Raw genomic sequence first — 20,345 nt, 5'->3', positions numbered from 1 at the left:
ATGCACGTGCACAGAGAAAAGGCCATGTGAGGACACAGCAGGAAGGCGGCCGTCTGCAAGCCAAGGAAAGAGGCCTAACCCTGCCCACACCTTGATCTTGGACTTCCAGCCTCCAGAACTGTGACAAAATGAATTTCTTTTGTCAAGACCTTGTGTGGTGTTTTGTTATGGCAGCCCAAGCTAACTAATAGGAAGTCCATCCAGTATTGGAGAGGATGATGCAAGGGTCTGGATACCTGGAGACAAGAATCAGTGGGGCCATCTTGGAGACTGGCTACCACACCATGAAAGGCATAGATCTTGGGTGTGCTCATCGAGTTTTGATGGTCGTGTACACCTATGTAACCCGAATTCCTATCAAGATACAGAACATTACCATCACCCCAGAAAGTTTCCTCATGACCCTCTCCAGTCAATTCTCAGCCCCAGGCCCCAGAGGCAACCACTCTTCTGAATTCTTTTCCCACCATGGATTAGACATTCCTGGTCTAGAATCTCAAGTACACAGAACCATGTAGTACATGTTCCTCTGTGGAAGGCTTTTTTCACTCAGCATAGTATTTCTGAGATTCATTCATTTTGTTGTAAGGATCATGTTCTGTTGTATGAACATATATACAGGGTTGTTGTTGGTTTTTTTTTCAATGCATCCTTTGGACACATGGCACATGGGCTGTTTCTTTTCTTTTCTTTTTTTCACTCCACCACTAAAATTTTTCCACTGTAATCACCGGTTTCTCCAGTGCCATGTTGAACTTGGGGCTTCTCTAAAGGACTTGCATTTCCCCCTGGAGAAATGAAGGATGAGTCATATGGCTTAGGGGCCCGCACATCGACCTGGGCTCTATCTCCTCAGCCTCCCAGGCAGGTCTCATATTCCCAAACTTTTGCCCTCATTCCCCTGACTCTCTCCCCATCCTCAGAAAAGGACTTTCATCTTCCTGTGTGATGGGGAGTTCCTTCCTGCCTGGGCCTCTCGACTCCACGCTTTGGAGAAAACTCGGTGCTCCAGTCCTCCCTGCTGACTCTTGACAGAAAACACCTATTTTTGAGGGTTCCGAGGAAGCTCTTTCCTCTCTTAGCAAAGCTGGGCTCTTCAAATTAAATTGATTTTACTGTTAGACTGTCACCTTGCTTTAGACTTGAAAAATCCTACTTGAAAACCCAAAGCCAAGGACTTATTTATTGCAGGTCAGGTCAGGGTTTCTCAATCCTGGCACAGTGACATGTGGGGCCAGATAACTCCTTGTTGTGGGATGTGTCCTGTCCACTGTAGAATGTTTAGCAGCATCCCTGACTCCTACCCACTAGAGATACCAGTAGCAACACCACCACCACCACCCCCTAACTGTGGTACTCAAAAATGTCTCCAGACATTGCCAAAAATCAAAACGTCATTTTGCCTGGGGGCAAAATCACCCCGTTCTAGCTAATACTCATCCTTCCTTTTCCACTAGGCAATAAAACATCTTCTCCGAGGCCAAATCTTAACAGCAAGAGCTCATGGGAGATGGGGAAGAATTACTGAGAAAATATGTGGAGTGATTTATTAAAATAGCATCTTGATTCATATATATATATATATATTTTCCCAGTAATGGGATAATATGAACCTAACATAGGTAACCTCCTTTTTTTTTTTTTTTTTTTTGGCTGTGCCACTCAGCTTGTGGGATCTTTGTTCCCCAGCCAGGGATGGAACCTGTGCTCCCTGCAGCGGAAGCACAGAATCCTAACCACTGGACTGCCAAGGAATTCCCTACCTGATTTTTTAAATTCAATAATATATCATAAACATCTTCCCACTTCAATACATTTACTGCATAGTGGTTAAAAGCATAGGCTCTGAATCCAACAAACCTAGGTTCATCCCTTGACTCTACCACTTACCAGCTGTGTGTCCTTGAGCAGGTGACTTGACATCTCTGTGCCTCATATCACTCACCTATAAAATGGAGATGGGAATAATAATGCCTATCTCACTGGGTTGTTATGAAGACGAAATCAGATCCTGCCTGTAAGTGCTAAGCACAGCTCCTGGTGCATAGCGAACATTCAGTAAATATTAAAATTTAAAAATTAAGTTGGGCTTCCCTGGTGGCTCAGTAGTTGAGAATCTACCTGCTAACGCAGGGGACACGGGTTCGAGCCCTGGTCTTGGAAGATCCCACATGCCGCGGAGCAACTAGGCCCGTGAGCCACAACTACTGAGCCTGCGCGTCTGGAGCCTGTGCTCCGCAATAAGAGAGGCCGCGATAGTGAGAGGCCCGCGCACCGCGATGAAGAGTGGTCCCCGCTCGCCACAACTAGAGAAAGCCCTCGCACAGAAACGAAGACCCAACACAGCCAAAAATAAATAAATAAACAAATGTGGGTTTTTTTTAAAAAGTTATTACCTAACCATGATTGTTATTTAACTTTTATTTACAACTTACAATGTGTAGCAGTGTCTTAAAGACACAGTTAAGGTGCACACGTACTGGCCCTGCTCTAGACTGGTGATTATTGGAGAGCACCGGGACAGCTGGGGGTTGTTAAAATATTAAAGTAACTCCTCTGCCGTTAGGCCAACAGCTCAGGCCCCAAAATTCTTAAAGTGCCTGTGTCCCCGTATCCGCCATCCCACCTCCCCAGCCCTCCCGACCCTCTCTGGGGCTTCTCCCCACTGGGACATCCGAAGGATCCAGCAGCTAGAGTTAAGCCGATTTGGTCATACGTGGCCCTTAGGTTCTTTTTGATAAATAACAGTAGCCGGTAAAGAAGTTTGGGGCGGGTGAGGGGTAACTGCTCCAGCACCTCCCTGCCTGGGTATAACGAAAGCAAGTCTCAGAGCAAATTCTAGCCCCACAAAGACTTTCAGTAAACACACCTTCCCCAGTAAAGGGACCCCATCGATCAGCCTATTCTGTAGGCTTGATGAAGTCCCCCCTCCAGCCATCACCTTGCAGGGAAGGGTCCCTCAAGACAGCCATGACAGGGTCGCAGAGGCAGCCGGAGTCACCCCTAGAGATGGCATCAGACGCCAGAGCTCTAAGCTGAGACTGGACAGGGGCCCAGTTAGGGTCAGACCCCGGGGCCCTCCCTGGGGACACAGGCCAGGCAGTACCTTCCTCCACTGGGAGCCGATTTCTAGCATTCAGCATACCAGGTAAGAGGCCACCCTTTTACCAATAAGAACCCATTTCTGGCCTTCAGTTTGCTAACCAGGAAAACTTTAGGAGTCACAGCTGCCTCTGGACAGTAGCCTGTCTGATGTAATAGTGCCCAGCCACACCAGGCCTGGGGACCGCAGATTCTGGCAACTGACTGCCCCAGCCTGAAAATTAATTGACCGGCACACGTATAGCATCAAACAGACTATGCTGAATATTTAGAAACTAAGCCACAGGCCTGTGACAATCCTTGATGCGCCACAGGGACACCCCCCCCCCCGCCCCAGAATTAGGCTGCACGTTACAGTCAAGCCTGCACCAGAAGAGGATTTTTTTTTAATCTCTTTTCTCTATTCCTTTTTTTTCCTAACCCAGTTATAGACGTTGGCAGGCAAGGAGGTGTTGGGTCAGGAAGGAGGGGAACAGGGGGAAAATGTTCTGGTTCTGTGCTTCCTGCTATGGCAGCACCAGCCCCAGTGGCTCCTGAGCATCTGAAATGTGACCTGTGCGACTGAGGAACCAAACGGTTACTTTTAATTCATTTAAATTTAAAAACTGATATTTGATGCAGTTATTGAAAGGGCCGAAGTCTGTCTGGAACATGTTGAGTTGGCTAATTGACTTTTTCGAGTCTAAGTTTTTGTGGAATCTGAAAACAAGTGAAGTCTTCCTCCTGAAAGTTCAGTTTCCAAATTGAGATGTGCCATCAGCGTAACATAAACCCCAGATTTCAAAGGCTCCATACCTCGAAGAAAAGGAATATAAAATATCTCCATATTTTTTGTCGATTACATATTGAAATGATATTTTTTAATGTATTGGGTTAAATAAAATTTATCATTAAAAAATCCATCTCCTCTGTTTACCTTTTTAACTTGACTACTAGAAAATTGAAAATTGCATTCTGTAGCTCTCATTATTTCTCTATCAGGCACTGCTGCTGTAGTCAGTTAGGACTTAGCTGCTCGGGATCCAAGAGGGTCAGATGGGGGCAGTGAGCTTCAAATAAAAGTTTTCTAATCATGGACCTAGTTGGGGAGGAGGAGGGAGAGAAAATGGGCAGCTGCTGAAGTTCCAGGCCCGTCTGTTCCTCGCGCCCCGGGAAACACTATGGCCAGGGCTGCTCATTCAACACGCAAGGCTGTGCATTCTCCGGGCACCACAGGCCATCAGCTATGTCCACTAGAGGTTCTGGGGTCCACAAACAGGTTTAAGACGGGGGGGCAGGAATCTTTGACTTTAAAACGCATAAATAAAAAATGCAGAAGCAAAATGAATAAATGATTGAATGAACGTCCACAAACATGACGGTGCGTGCTTCATTCATCATTAATGTTAATACTCATGAAAGTTTCATCACCTTTGAAAACAATTTGTCCCGTTTCTCACTTCACAAAAACATAAGAATGTGCAGTGACTGTCCAGAAACCATAGTCACTTGGAAATTTAGAATATGCTGCTTGGGCCCAAGTGATCTCACAAGCAGAATTATAGAAATCTTTACAAAAGTTTCTACACCAATAAAAAAAGAAATGTACTCAGTGTTGATGTGAGTGAATTGCGAGATGTCTGATGTGATACAGAGTGGGGCCCCCAAACATAATGCCATACCCTCCGAAAGTCATATAAACAGCCCCTGTGATATTGGGGTTAATAAGAAAAAAACTAGGAAAGCTTAAATGTCTATCAAGTGGATCCTAGTTAAATACGCTTGGCACACTTGTACAGTGGACCACGATGCTACCATTGAAAAGAACCCAGTACAGCTACAAATACTGACATGGGAAGATGTTTTTGATATTGTTAGCTGAAAAGTAAGCTGGGGAAGAATCTCTGTCATGTAAATCCATTTTTGTTTTTTGAAAAGGTATGACTGCAATTAACAAATATATAGCTAGGGCTTCCCTGGTGGCGCAGTGGTTGAGAGTCCACCTGCCGATGCAGGGGACACGGGTTCGTGCCCCGGTCCGGGAAGATCCCACATGCCGCGGAGCGGCTGGGCCCGTCAGCCATGGCCGCTGAGCCTGTGTGTCCGGAGCCTGTGCTCCACAACGGGAGAGGCCACAACAGTGAGAGGCCCGCGTACCACAAAAAAATAAAGAAAAAAATATATATATAGCTAACGTTTAGTGCTAAATGCTCTACATGAGGGGTCAGCAAACTTTTCCTGTAAAGAGCCAGATAGTAAATGCTTTAGGATTTGTGGGTCACATGGTCCCTGCTGCAACTACTCAGCTCTGCCTTTGTAGCTGGGAAGCAGCCATAAATAATATGTAAATGAATCACTGTGGCTGTGTTGCAATAAAACTTTATTTACAAAAGTAGGCAGAAGGCCAGATTTGGCCACAGGGCCATAGTTTGCCAACCCCTGCTCTATATCTTTATTCTGTTTAATCTCCAGATAGCCCTTTATAGCAGAGACTATCGTGATCCTAAATTATATATGTGGAAACTAAGGCTTAGAGAGAGTAAATGACTTACCCAAGGTCATCAGCTCTCATGCGGCATAGAAAAAAGTCTGGGAAGAGACACATCACAGTGCATCGGTGCAGTTAACGCTGGGGAAGAGAAATGAGGCAGCTCTTACCCTTTCCAGTACTCCTGTAATGCTTTCACTGCCTAAGTCTCATGAATGTGAAGGTTAATCTGAAAATATTCTGTAAGACTTTGGGGAAACTCACAGTCTCCTCTGCATTCTCTGTCGACCTTGTGTGTTAGTGTGGACCAATGCCGCGGAACTTCCGGAACACTCAGTGGCCGAGGAAATTCCTGGCGCAGGGTCCTCCAGAGAAATGTTTGTGGACCAGGACCTGGCCCAGCATGATAAGGTAAGGGGTCTCGGGGAAGCACAGAGCTACCGCAGCAAGACGGACCATGGAGAGATTGCCACCGCCTCGTGTTCTCTGTGTCTCGAGGACGTACCCCTTTTTCCTACTTCCAAGAAACCACCTCTTCCTCCCAAGACATTCAGCCAGGTTTGGCCACTGCTCATTTTATCCCAAATAACATCTACGACTACGAGGTACTGAGCACCTACTGTGTGCTGGGCCATGTCCTGTGCACTTGACATTTATTAGCTCGTTAATCTTCACCATCTTCGAAATAGATTTGATCACGCTCACTTTGCAGAGGAAACTGAAGCTCAGAGAGGTTAAGTAATGTGTTCAAGGTTGCCCAGTGCAAGGAGCCCTGTTAGGATTCAAACCTAGGTCTGGTGAACTTCTCAGCGGGTACTTCTAACTCCCACACAGTAATCACTGGGTCAACCTTGAGTGATGGAACAGTGATGCAAAAACACATTCCTAGCAGGAGGAAGCGAGCACTGAAGTCAAGGAGGCCTGGGCAGAGAGACTCGTTAAAGAACCAGAGAGGTTTAAAGCAGGGATGCGAGCAGAACGGGTGGATTTAAGCCATCCCGGGAAGGGCCCTGGTCAATTTCTCCCCGCTTAGACACGACCTGAAAGTTACTCCAAAAGAAGCAGTCTATAATATCCCGCTTTCCTTAGGGGCCGGGGCCTGCTCCCGCAGCAATTCTCGGACTTTGTGAGGAGCAAAGCTACCTGGCGTTCTTGTCGGACACGGAAATCCAAAACTTCAGGAGGCAGGGTGTTCCAACTCAGGCGTCCTGGGACCAGACTCTGAAAACTGTTGCAGAAAGGCGAGAAGCCACGCTCAGATTCTGTATTTATCGCTGTGGAACAAGCCACCCCAAAACTTAGTGGCTTAAAAGAGCAACTCATTATTCCCCAGCATCTATGGGTTGACCTGGAAGGTTCCTTTGCTTGCGTCCCCTGGCCTCACTCATGCGGCCTCAGTCAGCCGGCGGCTTGGCCAGGCCGGTGGTCTCCAATGGCCTCCTTCCCACATCTGGGGCCCCAGCCAGGATGCCTGCACTGGTGGGGGCCCCTTTCTGCATGTGGTTTTTCATCACAGCGGCACGGTGGTCTCAGGGTTCCCAGGGGGCCAGAGCAGAAGCTGCACAGCCTGTAAGAACTTGCCTGGAGATCATGTGGCATCACTTCCACTCCATTCCGTTGGTTAAAGCAAGTCACGGGGCCAGCCCAGACTAGAGGGTAGGGAAATAGACTGGCTGGCAAAGCTGCAAAGTATTTGTAGCCATTTTTCAACCTGCCTCAATTTTAACTTGGAAATATAGTGCAATCACTATAATTTTTTCTATTTATAGAAAACTTTTTATAAGCCATTTATAATTTTTTCTATTTATAATAGAAATAACTTTTTCCATTTATACCCTGACTTGCCAGGGCTCCTTCAAGTGACAGTAAACAAATTAGCTTGAGGGGGAGCATTTATTAGCTCATCTTATTGGAAAATTTAAAGGGCCACTAGCTTCAGGCATGGCTAGATCCAGGAGCTTGAGTGATGTCATCAGAACACCTCCCCACTACCAATCTCTCCCCTCTGTTTCCCTCAGAGTCTGGCTTTCTACATAAGCCTGGCTTTGCGTGTTAGAAAAGACAAGCTCAGGCAAACAAGCCTACATATTTAAAGTTTATGATCCACAAGGAGGCAAGATCCTCTCCCTCTGTAATCGATGTGTGAAATCTCGGATTGACCAGCTTGGGCCACATGCACACGGGGAGGTGGGGCAGGAAGGAGCAGGGCACGTGACTGACCGTCCCACCCAGACCACATGGAAGGAGGAACGCTCCCTCCAAGAAGGGCAAGGGGGCCCTCACCAGGAAAGCAGAACCCACAGCTATCCGCTGCCCTCTGCAAACTTCTTATATTCCAGCACTGGCACGGGGCCTGGCGCTTAGTTGCTGCCCGATGAATGTTTGTTGCATGAAAAATGAATAAGCACCTGGCTCATCATAACAGGGTGAAACAGGGGAAACTGCCCAGGAGTAGGGAATATGTCTGATGCTCTCTCTTGAAGTTTTGCCACCAGCGTTCACAAGGACCCAAAGGAAGACCCCTGGCATCAGTTGGCAATGTCAGACAGGCTTTCTCATGAGCGGGACCCTGTCCTTCCCCAGGTCACGGAGCTAGCAGGTCGTGAGGCTGACTGGACGGCTCCCCTGGGAATGAGCTGGCCTAGAAATTGCCCGTTTACCTCCTCCTGTGTCTGCTTTGGCAAAGGCCTCTGGGGATTTTTTCTTCTTCTTCTTCTTCAGTTTTTCTGACATTTTATTGATAACTTCTGGTGAGAAGTTTGGGGAATTTTTTTTCCTTTTTTGGAAAACCTAACAAATTCTTTGGCTGCAGAGCTTTTTCACTGGAGAGACGGCGAACAGGGTTAATTATACCTGTGGGTAAAGTCTACCAGCAATTTTGTTTTTCCAACCGAAAGTTTACATGAGCCCACGCAAATAAATCACCATTCCTGTCTCATTTACTTTCCAGATTCAGTTACCTGGAAAAAATTCGTACATGAATAGCCAAAAGAGGCAGGAAGTACTAGAAGAGAGGAAAGGGAAAACAAATATTTCAGAATGTTTTAAGTTAAAAAAAAAATAACCCTCATTATAGGCAGAGTGTAGTGAGACAGAATTTTGTTTTCCTAATTACCTTTCCTAGGTCCCAGTGTGCTAGGCCGAATATTATAAATGAAAATATTATAAGTAAACTTTCTAGCAACAAAAGTTCCCAAGTGGGATGGTTGTTCTTAATATGAAAGTATAATTCTCGGGGACAGGAAAGCTTCCATACCTGTGAGGTATAGACATCCATTACAGGAGTCTATATACAAGTACATCATTTTAACCAAATTCTTGTCTCTATGAGATTTTCCAAGTGACAGAGATACCCTTGAAAGTCTGCTTTTTCCCCTCCCTGCCTGCCCTCACCTTCCCAAAGAAGGATACCATATTTTTCCGGTATTTCTTTAAATGGGCTCAGCCTTACACCCAGACCCACACCTAGTAAATTTCCCATCTGGCCTCCACCCAGGATGAAATAATTCTGCTGCTGGGAAAAGAAGTCAGCCGTCTCTCGGGTTTTGAACTTGAATCCAAATACAAAGACACCGTGATAGCAAGCCTGCAGAACAAAGTGGCCGACCTGAGCCAGAAGCTGTTGGAAACAGCCGCCTCCAGGCAGAGCGAGAGGGTGATCCCGCCCACGTTTTGGGTTCTGCATGAAGAGCACGATGCGCAGCAGAGAGAGATCCAGAGCTTGAAAAACCAGGTACGGCTCAGAGACAAGTGGGTCGGGGCCTTGGAGTCACAACACAGGGTGACAGCTCTCAGGCAGAGCCTGGGGGGAGCCACCCGGGTAGTTAGAAATGGGCCGTCAGCATAGCATGGTGGAGAAGAGTGCAGATCCAGGGAGTGCAGGGTCGGCAGGTTTCTAGCCTTGTAAGAACAATATTCGATTTGATTAAGTGCCTACCATGTTCAGGCCCTGGTGCAGGCGCTTTTGGTGCATTAGCTTATATACATATATTTATTTATTTATTTATTTATTTATTTTTTAATTTATGGCTGCATTGGGTCTTCATTGCTGTGCACAGGCTTCCTCTAGTTGCAGCGAGCAGGGGCTACTCTTCGCTGCGGTGCATGGGCTTCTCATTGCGGTGGCTTCTCTTGCTGCAGAGCATGGGCTCTAGGCACGCGGGCTTCAGTAGTTGCAGCATGCAGGCTTCAGTAGCTGTGGCTCGTGGGCTCTAGAGCGCAGGCTCAGTAGTTGCGGCCCACGGGCTTAGTTGCTCCACAACATGTGGGATCTTCCTGGACCAGGGCTCGAACCCGTGTCCCCTGCATTGGCAGGCTGATTCTTAACCACTGCGCCACCAGGGAAGTCCCCACATTAGCTAGTTAAACCTCAGTCTTCTGACACATGCCATTCTACAGATGAGGAGACTGAGGCAGGCTCAGAGATGCCCGGGAGCTTGTTACAGCTTGCACAGCAAGTGAGAGGCAGTGATGTGATTTGGGCTCAGCTCTGCCACCTTGTACACCTCATGCTTTCACACCCACTTTGCATTTCCACCCAACTCCTGTCGCTTCAGTGACCACTTCTCACACCCACCCGGACCCAGCCAGAAAGAGCTGGAGATGGGGAGAAGGAACCCCACAGTGTTCCAAAGACTGAGACCTTTATCAAACCCTGAAGGAAGCTGCTGGTCCATTTATAGGGAATTTCACCAAAAACTCTCCACCCAGAACGTCTGTATTTACCAGTCAACTTCCTTTCTCCTGAAACTAAATGCAAAAAACAAACCAAAAAATTTTTTTTAAGTTTTAAAGAACTACTTTAAAATTGGCCATTGATCTTGTACATAAATTATATCTCAACAAAGTTGATAAAAAAGCAATTGGTCATTGATGAATTTTGGCCTCGGTGCATAATTCTGCTTAAAACCGTAGTCAGATTTGGTTCAAGATGGCAGAGTAGAAGGACATGCTGTCACTCCCTGTTGTGAGAGCACCGGAATCACAACTAACTGCTGAACAATTATCAACCGGAAGACACTGGAACTCACCAAAAAAGATACCCCACATCCAGAGACAAAGGAGAAGCCGCAATGAGATGGTAGGAGAGGTGCTATCACAGTAAAATCAAATCCCGTAACTGCTGAGTGGGTGACTCACAAACTGGAGAACACTTATACCACAGAAGTCCACCCACTGGAGTGAAGGTTCTGAGCCCCACGTCAGGCTTCCCAACCTGGGGGTCCAGCAACAGGGGGAGGAATTCCTAGAGAATCAGACTTTGAAGGCTAGCGGGATTTGATTGCAGGACTTCAGCAGGACTGGGGGAAACAGAGACTCCACTCTTGGAGGGCACACACAAAATAGTGTGCATATTGGGACCCAGGGGCAGGAGCAGTGACCCCATAGGAGACTGAACCAGACCTACCTGCTAGTGTTGGAGGGTCTCCTGCAGAGGCAGGAGGTGGCTATGTCTCACCGTGAGGACAAGGACACTGGCAGCAGACACTCTGGGAAGTACTCCTTGGCATGAGCCCTCCCAGAGTCTGCCATTAGCCCCACCAAAGAGCCCGTGTAGGCTCTGGTGTTGGGTTGCCTCAGGCCAAACAACCAACAGGGAGGGAACCCAGCAGACAAGCAGATTAAAGTTTTACTGAGCTCTGCCCACCCGAGCAACACTCAGCTCTACCCACCACCAGTCCCTCCCATCAGGAAACTTGCACAAGCCTCTTAGATAGCCCCATCCACCAGAGGGCAGACAGCAGAAGCAAGAAAAACTACAATCCTGCATCCTGTGGAATGAAAACCACATTCACAGATAGACAAAATGAAAAGGCAGAGGACTAAGTACCAGATGAAGGAACAAGATAAAACCCCAGAAAAACAACTAAATGAAATGGAGATAGGCAATCTTCCAGAAAAAGAATTCAGAATAATGATAGTGAAGATGATCTTGGACCTCGGAAAAAGAATGAAGGCAAAGATCGAGAAGATGCAAGAAATGTTTAACAAAGTTCTAGAAGAATTAAAGAACAAACAAATAGAGATGAACAATACAATAACTGAAATGAAAAATACACTAGAAGGGATCAATAGAATAACTGAGGCAAAAGAAGAGATAAGTGACCTGGAAGACAGAATGGTGGAATTCACTGCTGCGGAACAGAATAAAGAAAAAAGAATGAAAAGAAATGAAGACAGCCTAAGAGACCTCTGCGACAACATTAAACGTAACGACGTTCGCATTATAGGGGTCCCAGAAGGAGAAGAGAGAGAGAGAAACGACCAGAGAAAATATTTGAAGAGATTATAGTCAAAAACTTCCCTAACATTGGAAGGGAAATAGCCAACCAAGTCCAGGAAGCACAGAGAGTCCCATACAGGAGAGACCCAAGGAGAAACACACCGAGACACATAGTAATCAAATTGGCAAAAATTAAAGGCAAAGAAAAATTATTGACAGCAGCAAGGGAAAAACGACAAATAACATACAAGGGAACTCCCATAAGGTTAACAGCTAACTTCTCAGCAGAAACTCTACAAGCCAGAAGGGAGTGGCACGATATACTTAAAGTGATGAAAGGGAAGAACCTACAACCAAGATTACTCTACCCGGCAAGGATCTCATTCAGATTCGATGGAGAAATCAAAAGCTTTACAGACAAACAAAAGCTAAGAGAATTCAGCACCAACAAACCAGCTGTACAACAAGTGCTAAAGGAACTTCTCGAAGTGCAAAACACAAGAGAAGAAAAGGACCTACAAAAACAAACCCAAAACAATTAAGAAAATGGTCTTAGGAACATACATATTGATAATTACCTTAAACATGAATGGATTAAATGCTCCAACCAAAAGACACAGGCTTGCTGAATGGATACAAAAACAAGAACCATATATATGCTGTCTACAGGAGACCCACTTCAAACCTAGGGACACATACAGACTGAAAGTGAGGGGATGGAAAAAGATATTCCATGCAAATGGAAATCAAAAGAAAGCTGGAGTAGCAATACTCATATCAGATAAAATTGACTATAAAATAAAGAAAGTTACAAGAGACAAGGAAGGACACTACATAATGATCAAGGGATCAATCCAAGAAGAAGATATAACAATTATAAATATACATGCACCCAACATAGGAGCACCTCAATACATAAGGCAACTGCTAACAGCTCTAAAAGAGGAAATTGACAGTAACACAATAATAGTGGGGGGCTTTAACACCTCACTTACACCAATGGACAGATCATCCAAACAGAAAATAAATAAGGAAACACAAGCTTTAAATGACACAACAGACCAGATAGATTTAATTGTTATTTGTAGGACATTCCATCCAAAAACAGCAGATTACACTTTCTTCTCAAGTGTGCACGGAACATTCTCCAGGATAGATCACATCTTGGGTCACAAATCAAGCCTCAGTAAATTTAAGAAAATTAAAATCATATCAAGCATCTTTTCTGACCACAACGCTATGAGATTAGAAATGAATTACAGGGAAAAACCCATAAAAAACACAAACACATGGAATCTAAACAGCACGTTACTAAATAACCAATAGATGACTGAAGAAATCAAAGAGGAAATCAAAAAATACCTAGAGACAAATGACAATGAAAATACGACAATCCAAAACCTATGGGATGCAACAAAAGCAGTTCTAAGAGGGAAGTTTATAGCTATACAAGCCTACCTCAAGAAACAAGAAAAATCTCAAATAAACAATCTAACCTTACACCTAAAGGAACTAGAGAAAGAAGAACAAACAAAACCCAAAGTTAGCAGGAGGAAAGAAATCATAAAGATCAGAGAAGAAATAAATGAAATAGAAACAAAGAAAACAATAACAACGATCAATAAAACGACAAGCTGGTTCTCTGAGAAGTTAAACAAAATTGATAAAACATTAGCCAGACTCATCAAGAAAAAGAGGGAGAGGACTCAAATCAATAAAATTAGAAATGAAAAAGAAGAAGTTACAACAGACACCACAGAAATATAAAACATCCTAAGAGATTACTACAAGCAACTCTATGCCAATAAAATGGACAACCTGAAAGAAATGGACAAATTCTTAGAAAGGTATAACCTTTCAAGACTGAACCAGGAAGAAATAGAAAATATGAACAGACCAATCACAAGTAATGAAATTGAAACTATGATTAAAAATCTTCCAACAGGGCTTCCCTGGTGGTGCAGTGGTTGAGGGTCCGCCTGGCAACGCAGGGGACACGGGTTCACGCCCTGGTCTGTGAGGATCCCACATGCCACAGAGTGGCTGGGCCCGTGAGCCATGGCCGCTGGGCCTGCGCATCCAGAGCCTGTGCTCCGCAACGGGAGAGGCCACAGCAGTGAGAGGCCCGTGTACTGAAGAAAAAAAAAAAATCTTCCAACAAACAAAAGGCCAGGACCAGAAGGCTTCACAGGTAAATGCTTTCAAACATTTAGAGACAAGCTAACCCCCATCCTTCTCAAACTCTTCCAAAAAAATGCAGAGGAAGGAAAACTCCCAAACTCATTCTCTGAGGCCACCATCACCCTGATACCAAAACCAGACAAAGATACTACAAAAAAAGAAAATTACAGACCAATATCACTGATGAATATTGATGCAAAAATCCTCAACAAAATACTAGCAAACAGAATCCAACAACACATTAAAAGGATCATACACCATGATCAAGTGGGATTTATCCCAGAGATGCAAGGATTCTTCAATATACACAAATCAGTCAATGTGAGACAGCATGTTAACAAATTGAAAAAGAAAAACCATATGATTATCTCAATGGATGCAGAAAAAGCTTTTGACAAAATTCAACACTGATTTATGATAAAAACTCTAGAGAAAGTGGGCATAGAGGGAACCTACTTCAACATAATAAAGGCCATATATGACAATCCCACAGCAAACATCATTCTCAATGGTGAAAAACTGAAAGCATTTCCTCTAAGATCAGGAACAAGACAAGGATGTCCACTCTCACCACTATTATTCAACATAGTTTTGGAAGTCCTAGCCACAGCAATCAGAGAAGAAAAGGCAATAAAAGGAACACAAATTGGAAAAGAAGAAGTTAAACTGTTTGCCGATGACAGGACACTATACAGAGAGAATCCTAAAGATGCCACCAGAAAACTGCTAGAGCTAATCAATGAACTTGATAAAGTTGCAGGATACAAAATTAATGCATAGAAATCTCTTGGCATTCCTATACACTAATGATGAAAGAGAAATTAAGGAAACACTCCCATTTACCACTGCAACAAAAACATAAAATACCTAGGAATAAACCTACCTAGGGAGACAAAAGACCTGTATATGCAGAAAACTGTAAGACACTGATGAAAGAAATTAAAGATGATACTAACAGATGGAGAGATATACCATGTTCTTAGATTGGAAGAATCAATATTGTGAAAATGACTATACTACCCGAAGCAATCTACAGATTCAATGCAATCCCTATCAAATTACCAATGGCATTTTTTACAGAACTAGAACAAAAAATCTTAAAATTTGTGTGGAGACACAAAAGACCCCAAATAGCCAGAGCAGTCTTGAGGGAAAAAAATGGAGCTGGAGGAATCAGACTCCCTGACTTCAGCCTATACTACAAAGCCACAGTAATCAAGACAATATGGTACTGGCAGAAAAACAGAAATATAGATCAATGGAACAGGATAGAAAGCCCAGAGATAAACCCATGCATCTATGGCCAACTAATCTATGACAAAGGAGGCAAGGATATACAGTGGAGAAAAGACAGTCTCTTCAATAAGTGGTGCTGGGAAAACTGGACAGCTACATGTAAAAGAATGAAATTAGAACGCTCCCTAACACTATACACAAAAATAAACTCAAAATGTATTACACACCTAAATGTAAAACCAGGCACTATAAAACTCTTAGAGGAAAACATAGGAAGAACACTCTTTGACATAAATCACAGCAAGATATTTTTTGATCCACCTCCTAGAGTAATGGAAATAAATACAAAAATAAACAAATGGGACCTAATGAAACTTCAAAGCTTTTGCACAGCAAAGGAAACCATAAACAAGACGAAAAGACAACCCTCAGAATGGGAGAAAATATTTGCAAAGGAAGCAACTGACAAAGGATTAATCTCCAAAATATATAAACAGCTCATGCAGCTCAATATTAAAAAAACAAACAACCCAATCCAAAACTGGGCAGAAGACCTAAATAGACATTTCTCCAAAGAAGACATACCGATGGCCAAGAAGCACATGAAAAGCTGCTCAACATCATTAATTATTAGGTAAATGCAAATCAAAACTACAATGGGTATCACCTCACACCAGTTAGAATGGGCATCATTAGAAAATCTACAAACAACAAATGCTGGAAAGGGTGTGGAGAAAAGGGAACCCTCTTGCACTGTTGGTGGGAATGTAAATTGATAACAGCCACTATGGAGAACAGTATGGAGTTTCCTTAAAAAACTAAAAATAGAACTACCATATGATCCTGCAATCCCACTGCTGGGCATATACACTGAGAAAACCATAATTCAAAAAGACTCATGCACCCCAATGTCCATTGCAGCTCTATTTACAATAGCCAGGTCATGGAAGCAACCTAAGTGCCCATCGACAGACGAATGGATAAAGAAGATGTGGTACATATATACAATGGAATATTACTCAACCATAAAAAGGAACAAAATTGGGTCATTTGTAGAGACGTGGATGCATCTAGAGACTGTCATACAGAGTGAAGTAAGTCAGAAAGAGAAGAACAAATACCGTATATTAACACATATATGTGGAACCTAGAAAAATGGTAAAGATGAACCAGTTTGCAGAGCAGAAATTGAGACACAGATGTAGAGAACAAACGTATGGACACCAAGAGGGGAAAGCGGCGGTGGGTGGGGGTGGGGGTGGGATGAATTGGGAGATTGGGATTGACATGTATACACTGATGTGTATAAAATGGGTGACTAATAAGAAAAAATAAATAAATAAATACACATTTTTTAAAAAGAGAGAGAGGAAAAAAAAAAAAACCGTAGCCAATGCTTGGGGGCCTTGGTTCTCTTGTTCTCTGTTTACTGTCTTTCCCTTCTGTAACCGAGTCTAGTTACACAGTCTCAGTCCTAAAAATGGTGCTCTAGAAAGGACACAGATTGTGCGTGGTGAACCTAGGAGATTCTAGCAAGAAACTGTAAGCTCCATGAAGGCAAAGGTTGGGCCCAGTAACCTTCTAGAACTCTGTTAGGACCGTGTCTGTTTGTTTGTTCTTTATTCATCCATCCATCCGTCTATTCATTCAAATAAATATTTTGGAGGGCCTATCCTGTGCCAGGCCCTCTTCCAGGCTCTGAGAATTCAGCAGAGAACAAGACAGACATGATCCTTCCCCCTGTTATGCTCTAGTGAGGGAGACAATAAACAAGTAAACAAATACATGCTCTAATATTTAAATGAACTAATGACTCTCCTTCGAACCTGGTTTTGAAAAAACAATGAGAGTAACAGGTCCTATAGGAATTATTAGTGCAAACAGCTACCTTGACAAGTAGCTGACACATTTTTCTTGAACTGAACCCAATTTTGCTGAAATATTCCTTTCAGTTATTCTCCCATTTCAGAGCTTTCCTGAGCAAATGACATGACTTCTTCAGGTACATGGACGAGGCTGAATTGCTGAATTATTCCCACATACCTTTTTTTTTTTTGGCCGTACCACGCGGCTTGCAGGATCTTAGTTCCCTGACCAGGGATCAAACCCAGGCCCCCAGCAGCGGAAGCACGGAGTCCTAACCACTGGACCGCCAGGGAAGTCCCCACATACCTTTTTTAAAAATTGAAATATATTTGACATATAATATTATATAATTTCCACATATCTTTGAATATCAGCAGGTCACAATTTGAGTATTTTTAAAGTGGCTGCCGATATCTGGGGGGAAAAAATTTTTTTTTACAAAGAAATTATCTAGAAATAATTACACTGATGCCTCATGCTGTCGCCTCCCCTACCACTGGAGCTTCACTTATAACTGAAGGAGAATATTTTATAACAAGGTATATAGGAACCAGAGGCTCCATTGGTTTGAACTCAAATCGAGTTTCATCCACTGACATTCTAGTTTCTTAACTATTCTACTGCCTGCAGAGCATCCACCAGAAGTGTAAGCCACATGGCAGGTTGATTTATTGTTCTGATTACTTTATGTGTTTTCCCTGGTCCCCGAAGGTGTGTGCATAATGATTTGCTCTCAAAGATCTTCGATCCGCTACAATATCACTAGAAAATTCTTACCACCATGTGCTCTTATACACCTGTGCTAATTAGAAGCCAAATTATTATCTTGAAACAATCACTCCTCCTAGCACTATTAACTTTCTTATGATTCAGTGGCCATTTTATTACACAGCTTAACAGACATTAAACATCTTGGAATTTATGCCAATTACAAACAATATGGATATTTACTTTGGTAGTAAAAGTATCGAAGAGGTTTGAAGACTCTTTGGAGTTTTCCAGCAATCCGAAATCCTAAAACTCTGACACTTAGATTGAACTATTTTAAATCTGTCAAAAGCACTGGAGTCTTAGAGGGAAACGTATGTTTTCCCTTCTGGAAGTTTGTCTCTGTGTGTTCTATCTCTGGTATCATGCAAATAAAAGCATTAAGCTGAGAGGAACTTACAAACACTTTCAGCGTTCCAAGGACCTTTTATGGAAAAGTTGTATTTCCCCCCAACAGAGAAAAGTAAGATGTGAAAGAATTTTTTTACTCAAAGTTTCCAAAGCACAAACATGCAAAAGTATAGCCTTGGGGAGAGTCGGGGGCAGAGTGGCCTGTGTCCCCACAACTTCTAGCATAGACCCCCCCCAATAATGTCTCAGGTGCCCCAGGGGAAAAGTTAGTAACTGCCCCAAATGTCATAGGCTCTGAACCATGACGGTGCATGAAACGAGTCAGAAAACTAGTGAGACCTTGACGCTTCTGTTAATTCTACCAGAGTAATAATGATAAGATTTCCAAGGACACAAACCAAGACCAAAGGCTGTGAGCGCCATCTGGTGGCCAGGTCACCACGCCCGAACCCCATTACCTGGGCATGCCCACCCTGTCCCCGCAATCTTTTTTTTTTTTTATAATGTGATGCCCGCAGCCTGGTCTGACGGTAAACAGGGAAATTCCTGTATTTCTTCTTTGGGGAGGATTATTTTTATTTAAGATACTAAGTCTCTATTTACTCTTATAACAGTTATTTTTAATTTAATGCACGTTTTAAAGTTTAAAAAGGGAGCTGCTTCTACGAAAAATGCTAAGAAATTATAGTGGGGCTAGCCAAGATACATGGGAAAAATAGTGAAAGTGGTATATGAATGACTGAAGTTTAGGAACTCTCTTAGGGTGGGGTTGCCAGATAAAGTAAGGACACCCAGTTAAATTTGAATTTTAGAATTTCGTTTTAGTGTGTGTCCCAAATATTGCATGGGACACACTTGCACTAAAATATTATTCATTATCTGAGATCCTATTTTAAATGAACATCCTTTTTTCCTCCCCTAAATCTGGCAAACTTACCTTAGGAGAACAAAGAAATTGCACCCAGGACTTCCCTGGTGGCGCAGTGGTTAGGAATCCACCCGCCAATGAGGGGGACACAGGCTCGAGCCCTGGTCCGGGAAGATCCCACATGCCGCGGAGCAACTAAGCCCGTGTGCCACAACTACTGAGCCCTCGTGCCACAACTACTGAAGCCCGTGCGCCTAGAGCCCATGCTCTGCAACAAGAGAAGGCACTGCATTGAGAAGCCTGTGCACAGCAACAAAGACCCAATGCAGCCAAAAATAAATAAATTTATTTTTTAAAAAAGAAAAGAAATTGCACCCTTCTCCATGTCACTTCCATTTTGATGTATGAAAACAAGTTAGCTCTTGTCCTGTCTACGGATTGAGTGGCATTTATGCCCCAATAAACGTGTCCCTGTGGGAATACTGAGGCCTGACATCTGAAAAATCACAGGGCAAAGGCCTACAGTGCACCTTGAGGTGGGGAAGGCCTGGCCACTCAGAACAAGCAGTCTAGCCGCATCAGACCAAGAGGGAGGGGGTTCCGGGCCCAGCTCTCTTTCCCGGCCTCTCGGGTACCTGCTCTGCGGAGGCCGAGGCCTGGCAGCTACTTCCGGGCTCTTACCAACGTTGCCTTTGATGGAGAGCCCTCTGCACCCCACGTGTAGACCTAGAGCCCTGGAGGGGGGCCAGCCCTCGAGGGGGCTCTGAGCCATGGACTTGGAGGGTGCTCGCAGCAGCCTTAGACGGAGCCGGCCTGTGGTCACCCCACCCACGATTCCTGTGTTTCCTCTTAATAACAGCCACACTGGTGTTCACGTGAGCCTGGCAAGGCTTACAAATGCACTCATAAAGACGACCGACTACCTTCCCCAGAGACAGACGAGGGAAGCTGAAGCTAAAACACCCCGCGGGGGGCTTCCCTGGTGGCGCAGTGGCTGAGAGTCCGCCTGCCGATGCAGGGGACACGGGTTCGTGCCCTGGTCCGGGAGGATCCCACGTGCCGCGGAGCGGCTGGGCCCGTGAGCCGTGGCCGCTGAGCCTGCGCGTCCGGAGCCTGTGCTCCGCAACGGGAGAGGCCACAACAGTGAGAGGCCCACGTACCGCAAAAAAAAAAGAAAAAACCACCCCGTGGGCGGTCAGAGGACCGTCACAGCTCATTCCCCCGCGCCGTGTGCCAGGCATGATCTGAGCACTTGTACACATGCTAACTTATTAAAATACTTC

At 44.4% G+C, this 20,345-nt stretch overlaps 1 protein-coding gene across 6 annotated transcripts in view; it reads left to right on the top strand.

Annotated features, from left to right (window-relative positions):
* FHAD1 (forkhead associated phosphopeptide binding domain 1) overlaps window positions 1–20,345 on the top strand; it is a 140,226-nt gene that overhangs the window by 44,600 nt on the left and 75,281 nt on the right. For all 6 annotated transcript variants that reach the window (XM_067017010.1, XM_067017008.1, XM_067017009.1 and 3 more), the window contains exons 5-6: window positions 5,871–5,980; window positions 9,066–9,302. In XM_067017010.1, coding sequence (XP_066873111.1) covers window positions 5,871–5,980; window positions 9,066–9,302 — 347 coding nt within the window. The remainder of the gene's footprint in view (window positions 1–5,870; window positions 5,981–9,065; window positions 9,303–20,345) is intronic.

This window comes from Kogia breviceps, chromosome 1 (assembly GCF_026419965.1).
Source record: "Kogia breviceps isolate mKogBre1 chromosome 1, mKogBre1 haplotype 1, whole genome shotgun sequence".
NCBI lineage: Eukaryota > Metazoa > Chordata > Mammalia > Artiodactyla > Physeteridae > Kogia > Kogia breviceps.
The sequence above is the reverse complement of the archived record's forward strand: the minus strand, read 5'-3'. Positions and strand labels throughout refer to the sequence as shown.